Raw genomic sequence first — 21,015 nt, 5'->3', positions numbered from 1 at the left:
GTAGGAATAGGATTTACTATCCTTTTGCGTCTGTCACTACGCCCTATAGTCGCGAGTTTGAAGCTCGTCACAGTCATCCCATCCCAGATCCTACTCGGAATACCACAGACAAGGTTTAGACTTTTCGGATCTCAAGAATGCTGCCAATTGATTCTAGCTTATACCACGAAGATTCTAATCTCGGATTCAGATACGCCATTGTCAGAGGGGAGTCGATGTGAATGGTTGATTAGAAACCCAAGAGATATACATTCAAGCTTGTTTTCATGTAGAACGAAAGTGGTTGTCAATCACGCGTTCATAAGTGAGAATGGTGATGAGTGTCACATAATCATCACATTCATCATATTCTTGCGTGCGAATGAATATCTTAGAATAAGAATAATCATGAATTGAATAGAAGAACTATAGTACTTTGCATTAATACTCAAGGAATAGCAGAGCTCCACACCTTAATCTATGGTGTGTAGAAACTCCACCATTGAAAATACATAAGTGATAGTGGTCCAGGCATGGCCGAATGGCCAGCCCCCATAAAAGTCTAAGATAGCATAAAACTGATCAAAGATCCCTCATACAATAGTAAAAGGTCCTATTTATACTAGACTAGTTACTAGGGTTTACAGAAATAAGTAAATGATGCAGAAATCTTCTTTCGGGCCCACTTGGTGTGTGCTTGGGCTGAGCATTGAAGCTTTCACGTGTAGAGGCCTTATTTGGAGTTAAACGCCAGTTTGTAACTTATTTTTGGCGTTTAACGCCAGAATAGGGCAGAAAGCTGACGTTGAACGCCAGTTTGCGTCATCTAAACTCGGGCAAAGTATGGACTATTATATATTACTGGAAAGCCCTAGATGTCTACTTTCCAAAGAAATTGAGATCGCGGCATTTGGATTTTTGTAGCTCCAAAAAATCTATTTCGAGTGCAGGGAGGTCAGTATCCAACAGTATCAGCAGTCCTTTTTCAACCTCTGAATCAAATTTTTGCTTAGGTCCCTCAATTTCAGCCAAAAAATACCTGAAATCACTGAAAAACACACAAACTCATAGTAAAGTCCAGAAATGTGAATTTTGCTTATAAACTAATAAAATTATACTAAAAAGTAGCTAGATCCTACTAAAAACTATCTAAAAACAATGCCAAAAAGCGTATAAATTATCTGCTCATCACCTCGCATAGCAGATTTTCAAAACTTCATTTCTTCATACTTTCTCCACTTTTGCATGCTTTTTCTTCATTCCTTCAATCCAATCTTTACCTTCTAATCCTGAAATCACTCAACAAACATATCAAGGCATCGAATGGAATTAAAGTGAATTAAATTTAGCAATTTAAGGGTCTAAAAGTCATGTTTTTACTCTTAAGTGCAACATAGGAGAAATTCACAAAACCATGCTATTTCATTGAATAAATGTAAGATAAGTTGATAAAATCCACTAAATTCAACACAAGATAAACAACAAAATTGGGGTTTATCATAGAGCAAACACTACCTTTGGTTTAGCCCACCGCCCATTCTCAAGTCTACTTAAGTTCTGATCTGGTTGCCTATAAATGTCCACTAAGTCTGACCGTGCCTTACAGTTATCCTTTGTTTGCTCATCGTCCATTACAATGTGCATAATATATCGAACACATTTTTCTCAATGTGCATCACATCAAGACAATGTCGAATTAAGTTGTCTCTCTAATAAGACAACTTCCAGAATATACTCTATTTAGTCAAATTATGCTCCCTGCCATATCCCGCAGGTCTCAAAGTTGCCCCATTTTCGACGGTATTTGAGATTCTACTGACACGATTCCAAACTTGCCTACTACTCAACTTTTTAGGTGCCTCTTCATGTTTAGTTGTATTCTTTTTGAATGAGTCTTTGTTGCACCAAAAAGGATTATTATAATCAAGGAACCTTCAATGACAATTAAACTATGAATTCTTATTGCCATTCGGCAACCAAAATGCCTTCATATCTCCATACAAATGGGGCATGCCATTCTGCACTGAGTGGACCAACCTGACAATATGCTATATGCAGAAAAGTCATTAATGGTCCATATTAAGGCAGTCCACAGTTGAAAGTTTGTCTTCGTCGAAATATCATACGTTTCTATACCATTAATCCATAATTCCTTTAACTCATCCACCAAGAGCTACAAGAAGGCATCTATTTTGGATTTTGGATTGTTAAGACCAGGTATAATGCAAATTAGGAATATGTATGTCTTCTTCATGCACATTTTGGGACTCAGGTTATAAAATGCCATGACTACAGGCCAACCCGAGTACGCGTTACCGAAATTGGAGTTTGGTGTGAACCCGTCAAAGCACAAAGCTAATCTCACATTTCTAAGCTTGCTCACAAATGTAGGATGGATCCGATCAAAATACTTCCAAGCTTCACCGTGTGATGGATGCATCATAGTTCCATAATCTCTCTTGTTGTTACTATGACAGGTCATGTGAGGGGCCAAACTCATTGATGCATACAACCATGTCAGCCTAGGGATCAACAGCAGGTAGTGCATCCGTTTCATTGGAACTCTCTTTAGGTGTTTATCAATCTGTTCTCTCTTGACTTGGAGCCTCGGTGATTTACAGAATCTGCATTCATCTAGGTATGTGATAAACCCCGATTTTGTGGTTTATCTTGTGCTTATTTTGGGGGGTTTTATCAATATTTCTTACACTTATTCACAAGAAATGCATGGTTTTGTGTTCACTTCCCAATATTGCTCCATTGTAGAAAACATGCTTATTTTGCCTTGTAATTGCTATATTTTGATTCTCTTTATTGCCATTCAATGCCGTGACGTATTTGTTGAGTGATTTCAGAATTAGTAGGGTAAGAATGGCCTAGAAGAGAGAAGAAAAGCATGCACCAGAGGAAGGAACATGAAGATTTGGATTTTGGGAACTGCAGCATCGGCGCGCACGCGCACGTCATGCGCACGCGTGGATGAGGACAGCTGGAAGCGGCGCGCAAGGATGGACGCATCCGCGCAGGCCAGAGAATTTCCACCAACGCGAACGTGCAGCTGGCACACACGCATGGATCACAAAAGCAATCGGCACGGGCGCGCGCATGGCGCGCACGCGCGGGAAGCTGCACGTGACCTCATTAAAAGAAATCGTGCCTGGCGATTTCTGAGGCTCAACAGGCCCAATTTCAAGCTGTTTCTACATGGAAAAGACCCAAGGATGCTAGGGAGAAAGGGGAGGATCAATCCTTTTTACACTAAGACACAATTTTTCTAGTTTTTAGGTTTTTTGTTCTTCTAGAGGAAGAAACCATTGTTCTTCTCTAGATCTAGTTTTAATTTGATCCTTCCTTGTTGAATCTGAATTAGGTTTTGTTAATTACTATCTTTGATTGCTTAATTTGAATTCCTTAGTATATTCCCACTTAGATCTTAATTTTCACTTAGATCTTGTGTTAGTTTATGGATTTTTGTTAATTGTCACTTTATACCCATTTTGTGAATATTGTGAATCTTGACTTGTTGATGTTACATTGATGATTTTTATGCTTCATTGTGTTGTTTAAGCTCTTATAAGTTGATAATTGTTAGTGGGTATTTGTTGATTTCAATTCAATTGCAATTTGAACATGTCTTTTATTAATGCTTACCAAGTGTTTGATGAATTGTTTACCTTGACTATGGAGTAGTCCTTTTTACTCTTAGCTTAGGCCAAAGGATTTGGGTAAACTTGAGTCGTTGGGTCTAATGGATTTGATGATTTGAGAGTCCTTAGTGGTCAATTTGATATCCATTAACACTAGTCTACTACTAGGTTAATTAGTAGTGAGGTTAGGCCTTATGGGTTGTTGACCAAACCATTTGACGTACTTCAAGTGTGGAAGTAGACTTAATGAGTTCGGCTCCTCATAATTGTCAAGATATGGTTATTAGACAAGGATAGTGACCCCAATTCCCATGTCTAACCAAGAGTTGCTTTTATTATTCATATTTGAAAATCAATTTCTCAATTGTCTTGCTTAGTTGTAGTTATTGTTTAGTTAAGAGTAGAGTTAGATTGAACGTTGGTTCCTTATTTTGAAATTGTTTACACCTTGCTTGTTGTTTGAATTAAGTTCCTTGCACTTTAGATTGCTTAATTGCTAAGATTCTCAATTTACTTTCTTGTTAATGAATCACAACCCCGGACTTCTAACCAATGTTGAAGCACATGTTTGCCCATTCTTTGTGAGACGACCCGAGGTTTGAATACTTCGGTTATTTTATTGGGGTTGAACTTGTGATAACCAATTCCATTCTAAATTTGATCCACGAGGATTGTTGTTGGGGGAGCTATACTCGCAACGCAATTTCATTTAGAAAATCTCTTCCGACATGGTTCCCGTGAGTCCATCAAATTTTTGGCGCCATTACCGGGGATTGGTTGCAACATATGCCTTAATATTAGTTATGTGAATATGTGAATATTGTAGATAGCTTGTTTGTTTTCAATACCTAGTTATAGTTTAGCTTCTTTTATTTTTGTGCTATGACTCTCAAGTGTGATGACTCGGTCCCAACCGAATTCTAGCTTAGCCGATTTTGATCCCGAGATTGAAAGAACTTTGTTACACACTCGGCAAGCTAGACGGTGGTTGGACTATACGGCTAGTACTTCGGTCTCTTTTGAGGAACATACCGAATCACTAGACGGTACTGAGAGCGACTTGGAGTCCGCTACTTCCTATTCTTCTGTTGGCACTACTAATACATCTTTGCATCCTACAGGTGAACTACACATGGCGGAGCCACGCCGGGTCACTTTACATGAGCAAGGAGCTCCGGATATTGTGCTTCAACCATTGCAAGCAAGATATCCCAACCTTGATCCAAACTGTGAATTGAAGAGTAGCTTGATAAATCTACTACCTAAGTATCATGGATTTCCGGGTCAAGACCCCATCCGACATCTAAAAAATTTTCAAGTTGCTTGTTCTACTACTCGAAGGCATGGAGCCGATGAGGTAGCTATCATGGTCTTTGCTTTCCCCTTCTCCTTTGAAGCTCAAGCAAAGACGTGGTTTTATTCGCTAACGAATGAGATTGCTACCAATTGGTTTTGAAACTAGCTTCTTTGCTCCTAGTGGTTTTGTAGGATGCTAGAGGTCCCGAAAGGCACTAGTTCGTTGCAAAGGGTGGCCTACTTATCAAAGACTCTTGCGTATTATTTGAGTCCGACTTAATAGTCATCATTCTAACACATGCAAACAACTTTGAATGAACGCTTCCCTCAAACAAAAGTGTCGCAGAAGATTCTAATAGATGATAAAATATCTTTGCCTCTGGGTTAGGCTCTTGTTCAAGCTCTTCCTGCTCTGTAACACCAGTTGCATCAAAAGTCATGTCTTCGATGATTAGTTCTCTTTCGACTCGAATCCTCGTTGATCAACAAGCAGACCTATTGAATTCAAGCCAGACCTGTTAATTTCTTGTTCGTCCACTTCTCCACGCTCCGTCCACATCCAATACCCATCCTTAAACCCGTTACGGTAACGGTGAAGCGTTATATCTGTAGGTCCTAACCACTTAGTCAATTGACACTTTTTGTACGAAAACCTAGATACCCCTTCAGACCAAAACGTTTCCATGCTGAACACATGCCCCACAAACGCGTCAACTCCCTCAAAGAATTCAGGTTTTAATCCCTAATCCACCGTTATCTTTATCATACATCCATAGGCGATGACTTGGAATCATTTTAAATCACACACCCTAGAATTCGACGAACAAGAAAAGAGTATTAAAGTTTTTACATAATCCGGCATAGCATACCCTATAATTAGAATCTTCTGCAAAAAAACAATTTTTAAATCAAATCGCACAAAATTTTGATAGAACTTCCCCTTAACTCAGAGATATCTATTAAATAGATATAAAAAATTTTACAACAGAAACACCTGCAAGCATATATTAGAACAAACACAAAGTTAATAACATATCAAATCCTAGCCGTTCTAGTACGCAACCCCTTATAACTTTATAATTTTTCAGCAAATAAGGATTTCGAGAAGGCGCCTCTATGTGATCTTCTCCCACTTTCGTCCTAAAATGCTATCCTAGGAAAAGTAAGTCGAACATAAAACTTAAACAATTGATTATAGTTAGAGATAGATAACCTACCTGAAACATGGATGCACAGAATACGAAAGAAGCGAAATCCAATTATTCTCAGAGAAATAACATCGTTCTAATGAAAAAGAAAACTTGTTAAACTCACTATGTGAAACTAATTAATTCAACAAAGCAAACAAAGTCAAACAATGTTAATCTCACCCTACATAACATACATTAACTTAATTATAATTTTTATTTACGTTAAATTAACATAAAAAATCTTATTCACAAACCGCATTACCTTATTTTAATCAATAATTTGATAATAAAGTGCATAACATACTCACAACAAAAGTTGAGAAAACTATTAAAAACCCTATACCAAACCCAAGCTCGGCATTTGTCAAGATTAGCCTCTATACTTCGGCTTGTTGACAGAAAGCCTAAAAACTTGTCTCCCTGTACTGCAAAACCGCACTTTTCTGGGTTTAGGTGCATGTTGTAGGGTCAAATTTAACAAAAGATTTCAGTAACGTCATCAACATGCTTGTTTCTGAGCTTTGTTTTGGCTACCATGTCATCGACAAAGATCTCCATGTTTCGTCCGATCTGTTTTGCAAATACTCTGTCCATGAGACGTTGATAGGTTGCACCTGCATTCTTTAATCTGAAAGGCATAACTTTATAGAAATAATTACCATATTCAGTTATAAAAGCAATTTTATTTTGATCAGAGGGGTGCATAAGGATCTGGTTATACCTAGAGTATGCATTCGTAAAGCTAAGTGTTGCATAACCAGAAGCATTCTCTACTAAGGAATCAATAGATGGCAAAGGATAAGAGTCTTTTGGGCATGCTTTGTTAAGATAAGTAAAATCAACACACATGTACCATTTACCATTGTGTTTGTTTACCATTACCATGTTGGCTAACCATGTTGTAAATCTGATTTCTCGTATAAAACCGACATTAATGAGCTTTTGAGTTTCTTCTAAGGACGCTTGCTTCTTCTCTGTGCCAAGGTTATATTTTTTCAATGCTATAGGTCGGACAGAGGGATTGAGTGCCAACTTGTGAGAGATGATCAAAGGATCAATCCCGAGCATGTCAACAGGCGTCCATGTGAATATGTCGACATGTTGCTGCAAAAAGTTTTGAATTTCATTCTTTTCTTCGGTGTCTAGGGTTGTACCTACATAAGTATATTTGTTAGAATCATTATTGAAGTATATTTTTTGTAGGTCCTCTGTTGGTGTTGGTCGTTCGAGGAACTCGGCTCCTAGGACCAGATCTGCCAGAGCTGAGACCTCGACAGAACTGTGGATGTTGTTTACTTGAGCTCCCATAGCTCGGTTTGGCAACTTTAGGCTGATGTTGTAACATTTTCGTGCTTCACGATGGTTACTGTGAATAGTTGCAATAAGGTCGTCCTGTACAGGGAACTTAACACAAAGGTAAATCATAGATACTATGGCGCCGAACTTATTTAAAAAAAGGTCAGCCAAGTATTATATTATAGGAAATGAAAAAATCAACAACCAAATATTGAACATCATAGGTTTTAGATAGAGGGTGCTCACTCAGTGTGGTTTGTAACCACACAAATCCCAATACCAGGACTCGTTTACCTGAGTATCCGACCAAATCTCCACTGAAAGGTTAAAGTATGTTGTCACTGAGCATCATTTTTTGAAATGTGGAATAAAATAGGACATCGGCACTGCTCCCTGGATCGAGCAGTACTTTTCTCACCAAGAGGTCACCTAACTGAATAGATATAACAACAGCATCGTCCAAATTTGTGATGTTGGTAAAATCGGCAGGCTCGAATGTCATTTGTGAAAGACAAAGAGGTAGCTTTGGTCCACTTGAGGCTCCTTCTACCAAGAGCATAGCTCGGTAGGATCGTTTGCATGCCGAGCTTAATGCTTCACCTCCTGCAAAACCTCCAAATATACAATTAATAATACACGCGGTTGATCAGGGTGTTGGTGTGTTGCTTTCTCCTTTTCTCTAGAGTATTGCCCTGTAGAGGTGTGTTTGGTGGAATTTGTGGTCCGTTTCTGTATATGGCCACTGATGTACTTATCCCGATGATCCTGCCGAGCTAATCGTTCTAATAGGTCCTTAGCAATGATACATTCGTCAATGGTGTGCTCATGCTCTTGGTAGAACATACAATATTTGGACTTGTCTGCATTCTTCGTATCTTGGTAGGTACCGGCCTTTCTCGGAGGTTTGATGAGTTTGGAGTTTAGGATTTTTTTGATGATATCATCTCTCTTCGTGTTAAATTGTGTATATGAATCATACCGAGGAGTTAACTTGAAAGTTTTCTTGCTATCTCGAGTTTTGTCCTCTTCTTTATTAGTGTAAGGTTTTTCTAATTTCGGAGCTTGGTGAAGCTCTTCGATCTCCATCTGGCCTTTGACTTTTTCGCGAAACTCGATGAGAGTCTTTGGCTTGGCCACGGTAATTGTTTCTTGAAATTTCCCTGATCTGATTCCACTCTTGATGGCAAGCAGATGTACCTCAGGATGAAGATCTAGTATGGTGATGGCTACCTTTGTGAAACGGGTGATGTAATCTTTCAGGCTCTCATTCTAACCTTATTTGATTGTATTTAGATAGCCAGAATGGTGCAAGTAGATAGAAGAAGCAGCAAAGTAATCTTCAAAAAATTTTGCAAGTTCCTAAAATGATAAATAGAATTTGCAGGCAACGAACAAAACCAATCAAGTGCAAGACCATCTAAAAAGGTAGGAAAACAACGACATAAAACAGAGTTAAAAGCACCGTTTACTATCACTATTGATCAGAATTTCTTGACGTGCTTCTTCGGGTCTCCTAATCCATTGTAAGGAGTTAAGGTTGTTGGCAAAGTGAATCTTCTAGAAATTTGAAAATTCATGATGTCAGCAGTAAATGGCCTTACAACGTTGTCAGACTCATTGTCTTTGTTTTCGGCCGAACTTCCACATGTCGAAGAGTTTCAGAAACGTGTGTCGGATCAAATTCGTTCTCTTCATCCTCCTCTTGTTCATTATTATCACCATTGTTTTCGATCCAAACATTGGTCAACTCGGTTATCTGGTTCATCATCCTTTGATTTTTCTTCACCATTCGTTGATTTGCTTGTTGTAGCTTAGTTACCATCCGAAGGAGTTCAGAGGGTGTTGGTGTAGGTAGATCAACCTTGGATAGGTAAAGAAGATTTGAGGCCGATAAAAAGGGATAAGAAAAAAAAGTTTATGTCTTCGGCCCCACAGTGGACGCCAATTGTTCTGACCTGGAAGGTTGAGGTATAGCTCATTTGTAGTGAATCCTTGTACTGAGCTTATTGGTCTCTGTTCTGGATTTTTATTTCTAGCAGGGATACACCTCGGCACGAAAGCGAACAATGAAAAAGGGGGGGGGGGAATACCTGCAAAAAGTACTCCAATGCTTAAGTCAGTTCAATGGGTCCTTAGAAAAATACATTACATTCTTTATATGTAGGATGGGGTATTAGCGGTTATACTTGTTATGATTATTTTCATTGAAGAATATTTATGTCGTATTGAAACGTTACGATAGTTGGTCGAGCATTAAATTTCGAAGTGTACCATTTGACCGAGTTATAACTCATTAAGCCAAGCTATAACGTATGATACCAAATTATAACTTTTAATTAGATTGTAACAGTCATATTAATTTTTTAATTATTTTTATAACCGAATATATTTTTATTATTTTTAATATGTTAAATTAAGATATTATTATAATAAAATTAATTAATTTTATATTTATTTTTATATTAATTATTTTTAAACAATCAGTTTTAACGGTATAATCAGTTACTTATCGATTAACAAGTTCAATCAACAGTTCGATTCTACAACTATGTCCTGGATCGTAATTGTTGATTTGTGATGCAAAATTGGGAGATGTGCCAAGAAAGGCTGCAAAGTAAGACTATGGAAACTTTGACTTTATATGCGTTGGCAATGATGTGGGTTTGCATGAAAGGTGTTACTACTTACTAGAGTCAACTTAATCGGTGTGTTGATTCAAAGTTGTAATGTATTTTTAGGAAAACTTAACGTGGGTAAAATTAATTAGTAAAAAATTAATAAAAAAACAATTTAAGTCATGTTGGTTTATTTTTGACAGGCCACATTATTTATGAGTAATTTTTTAAAAATTATTTGAATATTAATCTGATATATTAACTCTAAATCGTAAAATTAAAAAAAAAAATAGTTAATATTTATTAACTAAATTGATTTTTTATACTTATTATTTTAATGATTAGTGCTTTCTCTAACCTTTTCAAGCTAACATGATATCCTCGTCATTCCTCTCTTCTTGTTTGTAGGATAACCCTCTTAAGTCTTAAGTATTCAAGGAGTCAAGACCACGAAGGATGGTGGAGGGTGAAGTTGAAGGTAGAGTGAAGATGATCAATAATTCTGATGATAGGATGAGTGAGCTGAAGGCATTTGATGACACAAAAATTGGTGTCAAGGGTCTTGTTGATGGAGGTGTTACAAAGATTCCAACCTTATTTCATCATCTACTTGATAAATTCCCAAACGCCTCCAAAACAGAGCACACCATGATTCCCGTCATAGATCTTGAAGGTGTTGCCAAAGATCCAATCACTCGCCAACAAGTTGTTTCAAGAATAAGGGAGGCATCTGAGACATGGGGTTTCTTCCAAGTGCTGAATCATGGCATCCCTGAGAGTGTTCTTGAGGAGATGAAGGAGGGGGTTAGAAGGTTCTTTGAACAAGATGTTGAAGTGAAGAAACAGGTATATACTCGTGATGATATGAAGCCATTTGTCTATAATAGTAATTTTGATCTTTATAGTTCATCAGCACTCAATTGGAGAGATAGTTTTTCATGTCAACTGGCCCCTGAACATCCCAAACCTCAAGACTTGCCAGAAGTATGCAGGTATATTCTTTTGGAACTATTCTATTTCTATCAGACAGATATTCTATTTACTTGCTTATTGATTGATTGCATCTTATTATTATAGGGATATACTTCTACAGTATGGGATTAATGTTACGAAATTGGGGATCACACTCTTTGAATTACTCTCAGAATCTCTTAATCTGCATTCAAACTATTTAAGAGACATGAAATTGGGTATTACCGAACAAATTCGTTGTGCTGGCCATTATTATCCTCCATGTCCTGAACCAGAACTAGCAATTGGAACCACCAAGCATTCTGATGCTTCTTTTCTTACTGTGCTTCTCCAAGACCATATTGGTGGCCTCCAAATTCTTCATAATGACAAATGGATCGATGTACGCCCTGTACCCGGAACTTTAGTTGTTAATATTGGTGACCTTCTACAGGCAAGTTCTCTAATTTTGTTTACCTTATATTTGAGTCAACACTGGTTATTTTTTTTCAACTGAAAGTATTGGACTCCTAATATTCTCCTTTGACATAATATTTGATTTGTGTTCGAGTCATCTTTTAAATTAGTGAAATAAAAGATAAATAGTTTAAGATAAATATATGTATGGTCATAGTTTTGGAACTCTTTAACTCCTATAAATTCCCGAGTTTATTCATAACAAAGCTTAGTAGCTTAATTGATTTAGTGCTAGATGACTCTTTTACCCATGACAACACAAACAACTACTTTAGCTAATTAATTGTTTCTTGAAGTGTAGCTAATAACGAATGACAGATTCAAGAGCGTTCAACATAGAGTGCTGGCGAATCTCATTGGTCCAAGAGTATCCTTTGCATGTTTTATGGGCTCTAGTGTGAAACCATCTTCGAAGCTCTTTGGTCCTATAAAAGAATTGTTATCTGAAGACAGTCCTCCAAAATATAAAGAAACAACAGCTGCAGAGTATGTAGCATACTTTTGTGCCAAAGGTCTTGGAATCCCTGTTCTTGAACACTTCAGGATTTAAATTGGGAAATTGAAAAATTGGAATTGAGGTGGTTTGGTATAGTTTGGAACTAGTCTTATTCTTGTTATATTTTTTGTCACTTGTATTTGAACATTATTATCAATTTATCAGGAATGTAATTAAAATTTTACATTGGTAGTTAATTATTTAGCAGCCAATAAGTGATCAATTTCTTTCTTCTTTTAATTTTGTTCCTATATCATCATTATCATTATCAACACCCCATCATTCTCTCTACATTGTCAACAACACCATGCTAAATTGCTGAGTACCAACGAAACAAAAAAATATATGCAGTCCATTCTTTTCTTCCTTTTTTTTCCTCCTTAAAATCTCAATTTTGGAAACTTATTTGATCATTGAATGAAGTTGAAAAAGAAAAAAATAATGGATAGTGAAAGAGAATAACATAAGCTTGATGAAGTACTCACCGAGTATAGGCGAAGAGCGTTAACATACTCTATTTGATTCTGTCAGAAGTATAGGAGGGCATTGGCAAGTGAAGCAGAATTATAAATGTTTTTCTTTCTCTCAGCAAATAAGAGAAAGAACGTAATAGAAAGAAATTCTTTCAGCGAACAGAAAAAAAATTTAAAAAGAAGAACAAACATCGCAAATTCCTTTGAAGTTCATCACAATCTTAAAAAAAATTGATCAATATAAATCATTTCCATTATTAGCTAACCTCTTAGTAAAGAAAATGAATTAAAGTGCCAAAAATTAATAAAAAAGACTTAAAGAATTAAAAAGAGAAATTTACCTTGAACCGTCGGTATATGATATACTTCTTGAACATTTCTTATTGTTCAAATTCTGCCTGTATTGTTTAACAATGCTGGGAGTGGATACTCTCCAATATAAAAAAAAAAAATTGGATGGTGTCAATTGTGATCTCCCACTCTTTATTATTTTCTCTCATATTTAATTTTGGTCCCATTTATAAAGTTAATAATGAGAGATTGGACTGCATTTCTTCAAGTGTTAAAAAACGGAAGAAGATCCATTTCCAACAATACTAAACTTTCTAATAATTATTGAAGAATATTTAAAAAATATTGAGTTCAAAGAACTAACAACATATTATAGATGATGATTAAATATTATTATTGAGGTAAAAATCAATTTTATGTGTGATTAGTTTGCTTAAGTATGCAAGAAATTAAAATAAAGTAAATTAGTCCAATAACTAACTTCAAGCCCAATCCCAAGCTAACAAAGCCCAGCATAGATTTAGATCTAATAAGCATTCATAATAATCACTTTTAATTCAAAGAATGAGTGGATGATCTTCAAGAAAGAAAGGAAAGAAAGAATCTGGCTCAAGAACAAACAAATGGTCCAATTAGTGATTCAATCCCATTCAATTATTTGGTTGCTAATTAAACAATATAACTCCATTTTTATCATAACCAAATTATACACCACCAAACCAAATTTTCTCTTCTTACTCTTCTCTTTTCCAAAACAAGAAAAAATGAGAAGCTCTTACTAGAATTAAATCAAAAGTGAAAAATAGATTACCATTTTCAAACAAAGAAGAAAGTCAAAGAAGCTAGAATTAAAAGCAAAGATCACATCTAAAGTCTCATCAGAAATTTTTTTTTTTATCTTTGTGCTTTATTGGAGATTGTTGAAGAAAACTCTCTCTCTGCATGTACCGAATTGAAAAGCTCAAGAATTTGAAGGTTATGGAGTTTTGCAAGAAATCAACAAGAAATCAACAGACAAAAGAATTACTTGGAGCCAAGCACAAATAAAGGGCTCCAATTCAAGAAGTAATATGAAAAATAATGAAAGAGAAGATGAAAGGTATGGATGCATGTACTGTTAAATCACTGCCTCTACTACTCTATCTCTCGTCTGTGACGTCACTGTTGCTACTGATATTGGAAAAGAAGAAGTCAAACATGTGCAAGCTAAATTCAAGCTTTGAAAGTTTTACTCCTCTATTAAATGGGTAAACGTCTAAAAATTGATTCAAAGAGTGAGAGCACAAAGTTTGGGTTCTCATAGCATACATAGCTATTACCTTCTTCTCCTTCATGATTCTCATTAAATATTCTATTTTCTCAGTCTAATCTTTCTTTATTTCGATGAAAAAAGGCATTATGATGAGAAATATAAAAAAAAGTCATTGAGTGAAAAAAGATAGAGAGAGTTAGACTTGGAAAAAAGTTAATATTTATTTCAAAAATTCTTTGTATGTATTTTTATTTTATTTTCATGATCTTGAGGGGAATTTCCTTACAAGTTGGGTGAGCACTTTGCAGTTAAAAGTTAGGGTGAGTTCTTAGTCAAATCAGGCTTGGGTAGAAGTTGGATTTGTCCTAGATAGGATTAGATTGAATCCTAAAAAACTTGGTGAATGTAATCTTGTTCAAAGATAGTAAAATTTCATCATTATTTTGATGGAGACTAGATGTAGGCTACATTGCACTAATAAGCTAAATCAGGATATATGACTGTATCACTTTTCTTTCTCTTCTCTATTTCTGGTTTTATTTTTTAGGAGACAAAATAAAATTATCTCCTACTTACTCTATCAAGCTTAACCTCACAGCTATATACCTTGCACATAATTCTATTTTGCCTGCTCCTTTGTCATGAGACAAAATAAAAGTATTTTCCTATTTTTCTACATGAGGTGACTCAACAGAATCTATAAAATACATCCAGTTTGAAGAACAAGCAAGCAAATTTAAAAAGAGGTATAAATTCAAATCCTCTTCTTCTAAGTCACTGATATCCATCAATTGGTATCAGAGTTTTGTCTCAAAGAGATCAAACTTCACAACTTGAAGGAAAGATCCAGATGACCAATAACATGGGATTTAATACAGTAGCTTACACTATGACAGAAGGACAATCCAACAACAGACCTCCATTCTTCAATGAAAATAGTACAATTATTGAAAAGAAAAAATAAATATCTTTGTGTAGTGCGTAGATTACAACATCTGAAAGATAATTATGAATGGTCCTCAAATTCCAACCAAAACAAGCGTTGAAGGAGTTGTAACTCCTAAAGAAGAAGCAGAATGGAATGAAGATGATAAAAAAAGGTGGAACTCAATGCCAAGGCTATCAACATGCTAAATTACGCCATCAATTTCGAGAAATACTAGAAGGTATCTAGATACAAAACAGTAAAAAAAATCTGAAATAAGCTCTAAGTTACACATGAGGATACCAAGCAAGTAAAAGAAACAAGGATTGATATGTTGAGCAAGGAGAATGAAATATTTATTGTGAAGGAAGAAAAATCAATAGATGAAATGTTTTGAAAGATTCTCTATCATCATAAATAGTTTGGATGCTTTGGGAATTACTTATTCCGACCAAGTACTGGTGAGGAAAGTTTTAAGAAGCCTAACAAAAGAATGGGAAATCAAAACTACTGTTATCTCTAAAAGTAGTAACCTGAGTCGAATGACCTATGATGAATTGAGAAAAAAGATACTAGCTTACGAAACCACTCACATGAAAAATGATACCAAAAAAGGGAGTGACTCTTAAGTCTTATGTTGAATCAGTGGAAGATGATTCTAATGACTGTTTATCAGATGACAAGATTGTATTTTTTGCTAGAAAATTTAGAAGGCTAATGAAAAAAAAGAAAGGAGCAAAGGAGGCAGTTCAAAAGAACCAAAGAAAGACATCAGCAAAGTTATCTGCTATAACTGCAAAAAAGCTGAACATTTCAAATATAATTGTCCCAAACTCAATAGAGAAGATCAAACTCGGAAAGACAAGAAGAAGATACTCATGACTTCATGGGAAGATCTGAAAACGACTCTGAAGAGGATGAAGAATCAGACCACAACTCTCAAGCATGCTTGATGGCCGATCACAATCAAGATGATGAAGTAACATATTTTGAACCCACTAATAATAAATTCCATCAAATGATTGATAATCTCACTGAGAAAATTAGAAAATTTTTGAATCAATGCTCTGAACTTAAATATAAAAATAACATCTTAAAGGCTAAAAATACTTACCTCATAGAAAAATTAAAAGAAGTCAAAGATTCTGTTGATCTTGTTGAAGAAAACAAAAGATTTAAATATGAAATTAAGAGTCTTAATGAAAAACGTTTTTTCATTATCTACTTGAACTGCATTGAAGAAAATAAAAGGTTGCATAATGTGATGAAAGATTTAAACTAAAATATAGCAAAATTTATCTATAGTTCTAAAAACTTAGACAAATTATTAGTTAGTCAAAGACTTTTTTTGCAAAGGCTGACTTGGGGTATTATAACAATTCTGAAAGTGTTTTTAAATATAACTACGAAAATATATCAAAATTATGAAAACTAAATTTATATTAATAATTAATAATAACAATATAACTAAGGATAATATTAAAATATACTAAAAATAACATTTTTTTTGTTTTTTGTTTATAATAGAGGAAAAAAAATTTTGTGACACCTATACAAAAATTTTCTTTCTTTTTTATTTTTTTATATCCAAAATAAATTTTTTTCGTTTATTTTCTTTCTTTTTATTTTCTTTTTACTTATTTTCTCTCGATCCAAACATAGTATAAATGTTTTAAAATATGATCCTCATTTACCTACCTAAAATTTTTTAATTCTGAAGTGAATCTATTAAAATAGGAGTGACATTATTATAAAGTAAATTCATATAAAATATAATACCAAAAAAATATAATTTTAAATGAATGATAGTTACTAAATAAACATATGATTTACTTGATCAATGTAATTAGGATTTTCAGTTTTTTTTTATAAAATCTTACAACATAAAAAATAGAAAAAAAATTAGTCTAAGGACCATTAGAAAAATTTAATTATTAAAAAAAACTTTTAATACCAAAATTATTAAGATGAATAAACATTTTTATTAATATTTATAATATTTAAGAAGAAGGACCAAATTTTTTTATAAAAAAATAAATATATCTTTAATTATTTTTTTATTTAATTTTTATAATTTTTATATCAATAATTTTTATTTTTCCTAAAATTTTAATAATTTTTATTAATTTTTTATTTTTATTTTAATTTATTTTCATAATCTTTTTATTTTTATTTACTTATTGATTTTAATGAAAATTACTAAAATTTTAGGAAAAATAAAAAATATTAGCACAAAAATCATGAAAATAAATAATAAAATAATTAAAAATATATTTGTCTCTTTATAATAATATTTAGTCTTTTTTCTTAAATATGATAAATATAATTAAAAAATTTAGTCTTTTTAATAATTTTAATATTAAATTTTTTTAATAATTAAATCTTTCTAACAATTTTTTAAATTATTTTTTTGTAAAAAAAAAATCAAAAATAAAAATCAAATATTAAAAAACAAGAAATTTTTTAGGACACGTTAGCTACAAAAATTTTTGCATCTGAATCATATCATTCATTTTTTTCAAGGACACGCTAACTAGCTTTAAATATAAATATTTGAAAAAGTATACGTTATCAAGAGCAGAGTTTGTCAACTATCACCAACACAAATTAAAAAGAATTTAAAATAATTTTATATAGGTTAATTAGGTTTAATGTGGAGTCCATGAATAACATTTTGAAAGAGTGCGGAACTTTTAATGGTATATGAGGTGAGTAGAACCTTGATAGAGAAGCCTGCGACACCAATCCTATCTCGCAACTCTATTTCTAGTTCTCATCGTCAAATGTGTCTCTTTTCATCATGGAACATTTTCAGTCACTGAGACGCTGCCGTGACTAATTTGCGTTGACCGCCTCTTCTCTCGAATCCCAATTGGATGCACCATCAGTCCCGTAAAAGATAGATGCAACGTGTGTACATGTAGGTATTGTACAATCATTGTCTCGTCAACCATACTCGATAAATAAATTTAGTGTTCAACCTAACTAAAATTGGCAAATCTTAGTAAAATAAATATTGATAACGTAGTATGATTGTAAATATTTTTCTACAAAAATAGATAATCATGTTATTGAGTAGATTATATTTTTAAGAAAGTTTCCTGTTACACACCACATCACATATCTTCACTACCAATTTAAAATAAAAGTCTACAAATATTGTAATGCGTGCCCCAACTAAGAATAAGAATGCCTAACTCATTGGTAACCCTAAATTCTTCTACCCTAAACTCTACTATTAAAATTACTACGAATACTCCCTCTTGTTATCAGTAATTTTATTATTATCGATAACACCACAATTCATCGTATACCTAATAATAATAATAATAATAATAATAATAATAATAATAATAATAATAATATTCTCTCCTTCAAACTAAAAATAACAAAAAATTGACAAAGCATGTTTAAATTAAAAACAGAAATAATATATAAATAATATATCAAAATATTTTTTAAATTATCTCATTATTTTTTGTAGTGTTCTCAGTACTATTTTAGATAATAAATTTTTACTATTTATAATTCTATTGTTATAGTTAGTGTTTTATTTATATTGTTCTTTTTAATAGGATTAATAATTTATATTATAATAAAATTACAATAATAAACATAAAACACAAATATAATAGTTACAAATTTTAACCAATCTAACCTAAAAATTAAAAAAGTTTCATACAAAAAATGTTACAATACAATAAAAATAGAACAGAATTCATATAAACAAAAACCAAAAAAATAAAATAAAAAACTATATGATCATATAAATGAAAGAAATGAAGACAAAAGAGACTACAAAAAAATAAACAGGCATAATTGGTAGGATTTAAAAAAAATAAATTGAATTAACTAATCTACTTAATCTATTAAAACTGAATTTTCCCCCAACTAATGAAGGTGAGGTGTCAATCTTTCGTGACTCCGTTTTCCCTCCAAAATGAACTTTCCTATTCTCTATTCTAAATTATTTTATAAAAAATATCTTTATTATAATTGTAAGACCCGGTTAATTAACGGCTAATTAACCCATAAATGAGAATTTATTCTAGAAAGCCCAAAATGTGATTTTTATGGCTTAATGTGATAGAGGAGATTGAGATGAGAATTTCGGTACCAATTTTATAGAATTCGGACCAAGATTGGACCGAACAGGCCAAACCGGGCCAACCGGACCCAAAGTGGGCCCTTGGCCCAACATAACTAAATCAAAACCCTAGTTTTCAGCTCTCTCTCTCCTCACATAACACTCTTACACGCTGAAATTTGAGGCACAAGAGGGAAGAACACTCTCTCAAGTTCTCTTCCTTGGTTGATCTTCAAACCACCATAACTTTTGATCTAGAGCCCCGATTGCCGCACCGTTTGCGGCCACGAGTTCACCATGGAGAGCTCTACAAAACCCATACAATTAATCTTGAGGTAAGCCACGTTTTTCTCTTCGAATTTCTAGCCTTGATTTCGAGTTTCATGAGCAAAAATGTTGAGATTTTGGGCTCTTTGATGTTATAGGACCCAACTCTCTTGAAGGAGAAGGTTAATCTTGTCTCCTTGGACCTTGGGTGTGGTAAAATTCTCAACCCTAGTGTACTTTGTGGTTCTATGATGTTTGGGTTTTGAGATGTTGTGTATGGGTGTGATGATTGTGGCTTAGGTTATGTATATGTGAATATTGGAGCTTGATTGGTGATATTGAAAAGCTTGAAAAGGGTTTGGTGGTGAAAAATCTGTTCTTGGAGGTGTTGAGACCTTGAGAGCTTGTGGATAAGTGATTTGGAAGTGCTCCGGTTGACTTTGGAAAATCGGCTAAGGTATGGTCTCGGTTTGTCGTATCTAATATGTAATGTGGTAGGAAATACTTAGACTAGAGGCCCTAAGATAGGCAATGAATTGTTGATGTTGTTGAATGGTTGATATATATAATGTGGTCATATATGTGATGATGATTATCGATGCCTTAATGGTATGATGTATGAGAAATATGCATGTTGTGATATATGCTTGATGATGGATTATGGTGGAATTGTGGGTGGAACCATGTTGATGGTGAGTATGCTATTGATTGTGTACAATGATGATTTATTGGAATTGGTGTTGTTGAAAATTGGCATGAGGAAGAGTATATGATATGTCAATGTGTTTGGGTTTGAACCACTTGGGTGAAGTGGGTTAAAATGATGGATAGTGATTTTGTAAATTGTGGTAAAGTGTCAATGTGCGAGTTGAGGAGGCTTGATGTTGAATTTGATATATTTTGATTGATTTCAAAGAAAAGGGATGAAATTGACATGTTTTGATTGGTTTTGAAAATAGTTGAAAATGGCTTGTTTTGAAAATGGCACTTTGTGGTTTTTATGAAAAACTTAGTTTTTGGGCATACTTTGACGGGACATAACTTGGACTACAGATCTCTGTTTTGTGCCAAATCTGTTTAGAAATAAAATTGGATCCGGGATGTCCATGCCGTTTGAAGAACGGGTGAAAAATGATTTAAAATGAGAAAGTTATGTCCGTCGGAAGATTGGGGGTTGAATTTGTGAATTCTGCAGTTTTTAACTTAGAAAATTTTTAGCAGAATGACCCCCCGCGCGTAGGCGCACTTGGCGCGTACGCGCCGTTCTTCCAAAAAGCGCTATCCACGCGTGCGCGTGTTGTGCGCGGGCGCGCCGATGTGCTGCACCCAATACCCAGCCATTTTCCAGAAAGTTGTGCCAAAACTGTGCCAGATTTGTGCCTGGGGCACGAGAGTACCCACGCGTACGCGTGGCTGACGCGTGCGCGTCGATTGGCTAATTTTCAATCCACGCGTTAGCGTGCATGACGTATATGCGTTGATGAGTTTTATGGCCATCCACGCGTGCGCGTGGAGTGCGCGTACGCGCGGCCCTATTTTCATACAAAGGTTGATTTTTTAGTTTTAAAAGCCAAATCTCATACTTCTAAGCCTTCGATCTCACTATTTATATCTTAAATCATCATGATATGTCTAGCTATGAGAAGAAGGGCTAGTGAATATGGTAACTTGTGAGTGAAGCAAGGGAAAAATGAATGATCAATGAGGATCAAAGATGATTATGTGAGAGGCGGAGGATGGTGGTGGAAGTGCTTGTTATGCCATGGGCCGAAA

The 21,015-nt window shown here is 34.3% G+C and overlaps 1 protein-coding gene across 1 annotated transcript; it reads left to right on the top strand.

The window, feature by feature from the left end:
- The first annotated feature begins 10,383 nt into the window (after nt 1-10,383).
- Nucleotides 10,384-12,151, top strand: LOC107459911 (1-aminocyclopropane-1-carboxylate oxidase homolog 1). Its single transcript, XM_016078218.3, has 3 exons — nt 10,384-11,015; nt 11,101-11,428; nt 11,753-12,151. The coding sequence occupies exons 1-3, from the start codon at nt 10,480-10,482 to the stop codon at nt 11,999-12,001; spliced, it is 1,113 nt and encodes a 370-aa protein (XP_015933704.1). The 5' UTR covers nt 10,384-10,479; the 3' UTR covers nt 12,002-12,151.
- The last annotated feature ends 8,864 nt before the right edge of the window (nt 12,152-21,015 follow it).

This window comes from Arachis duranensis, chromosome 7 (assembly GCF_000817695.3).
Source record: "Arachis duranensis cultivar V14167 chromosome 7, aradu.V14167.gnm2.J7QH, whole genome shotgun sequence".
Classification (NCBI taxonomy): Eukaryota; Viridiplantae; Streptophyta; class Magnoliopsida; order Fabales; family Fabaceae; genus Arachis; species Arachis duranensis.
This window is presented reverse-complemented; position numbering and strand designations above follow the sequence as displayed.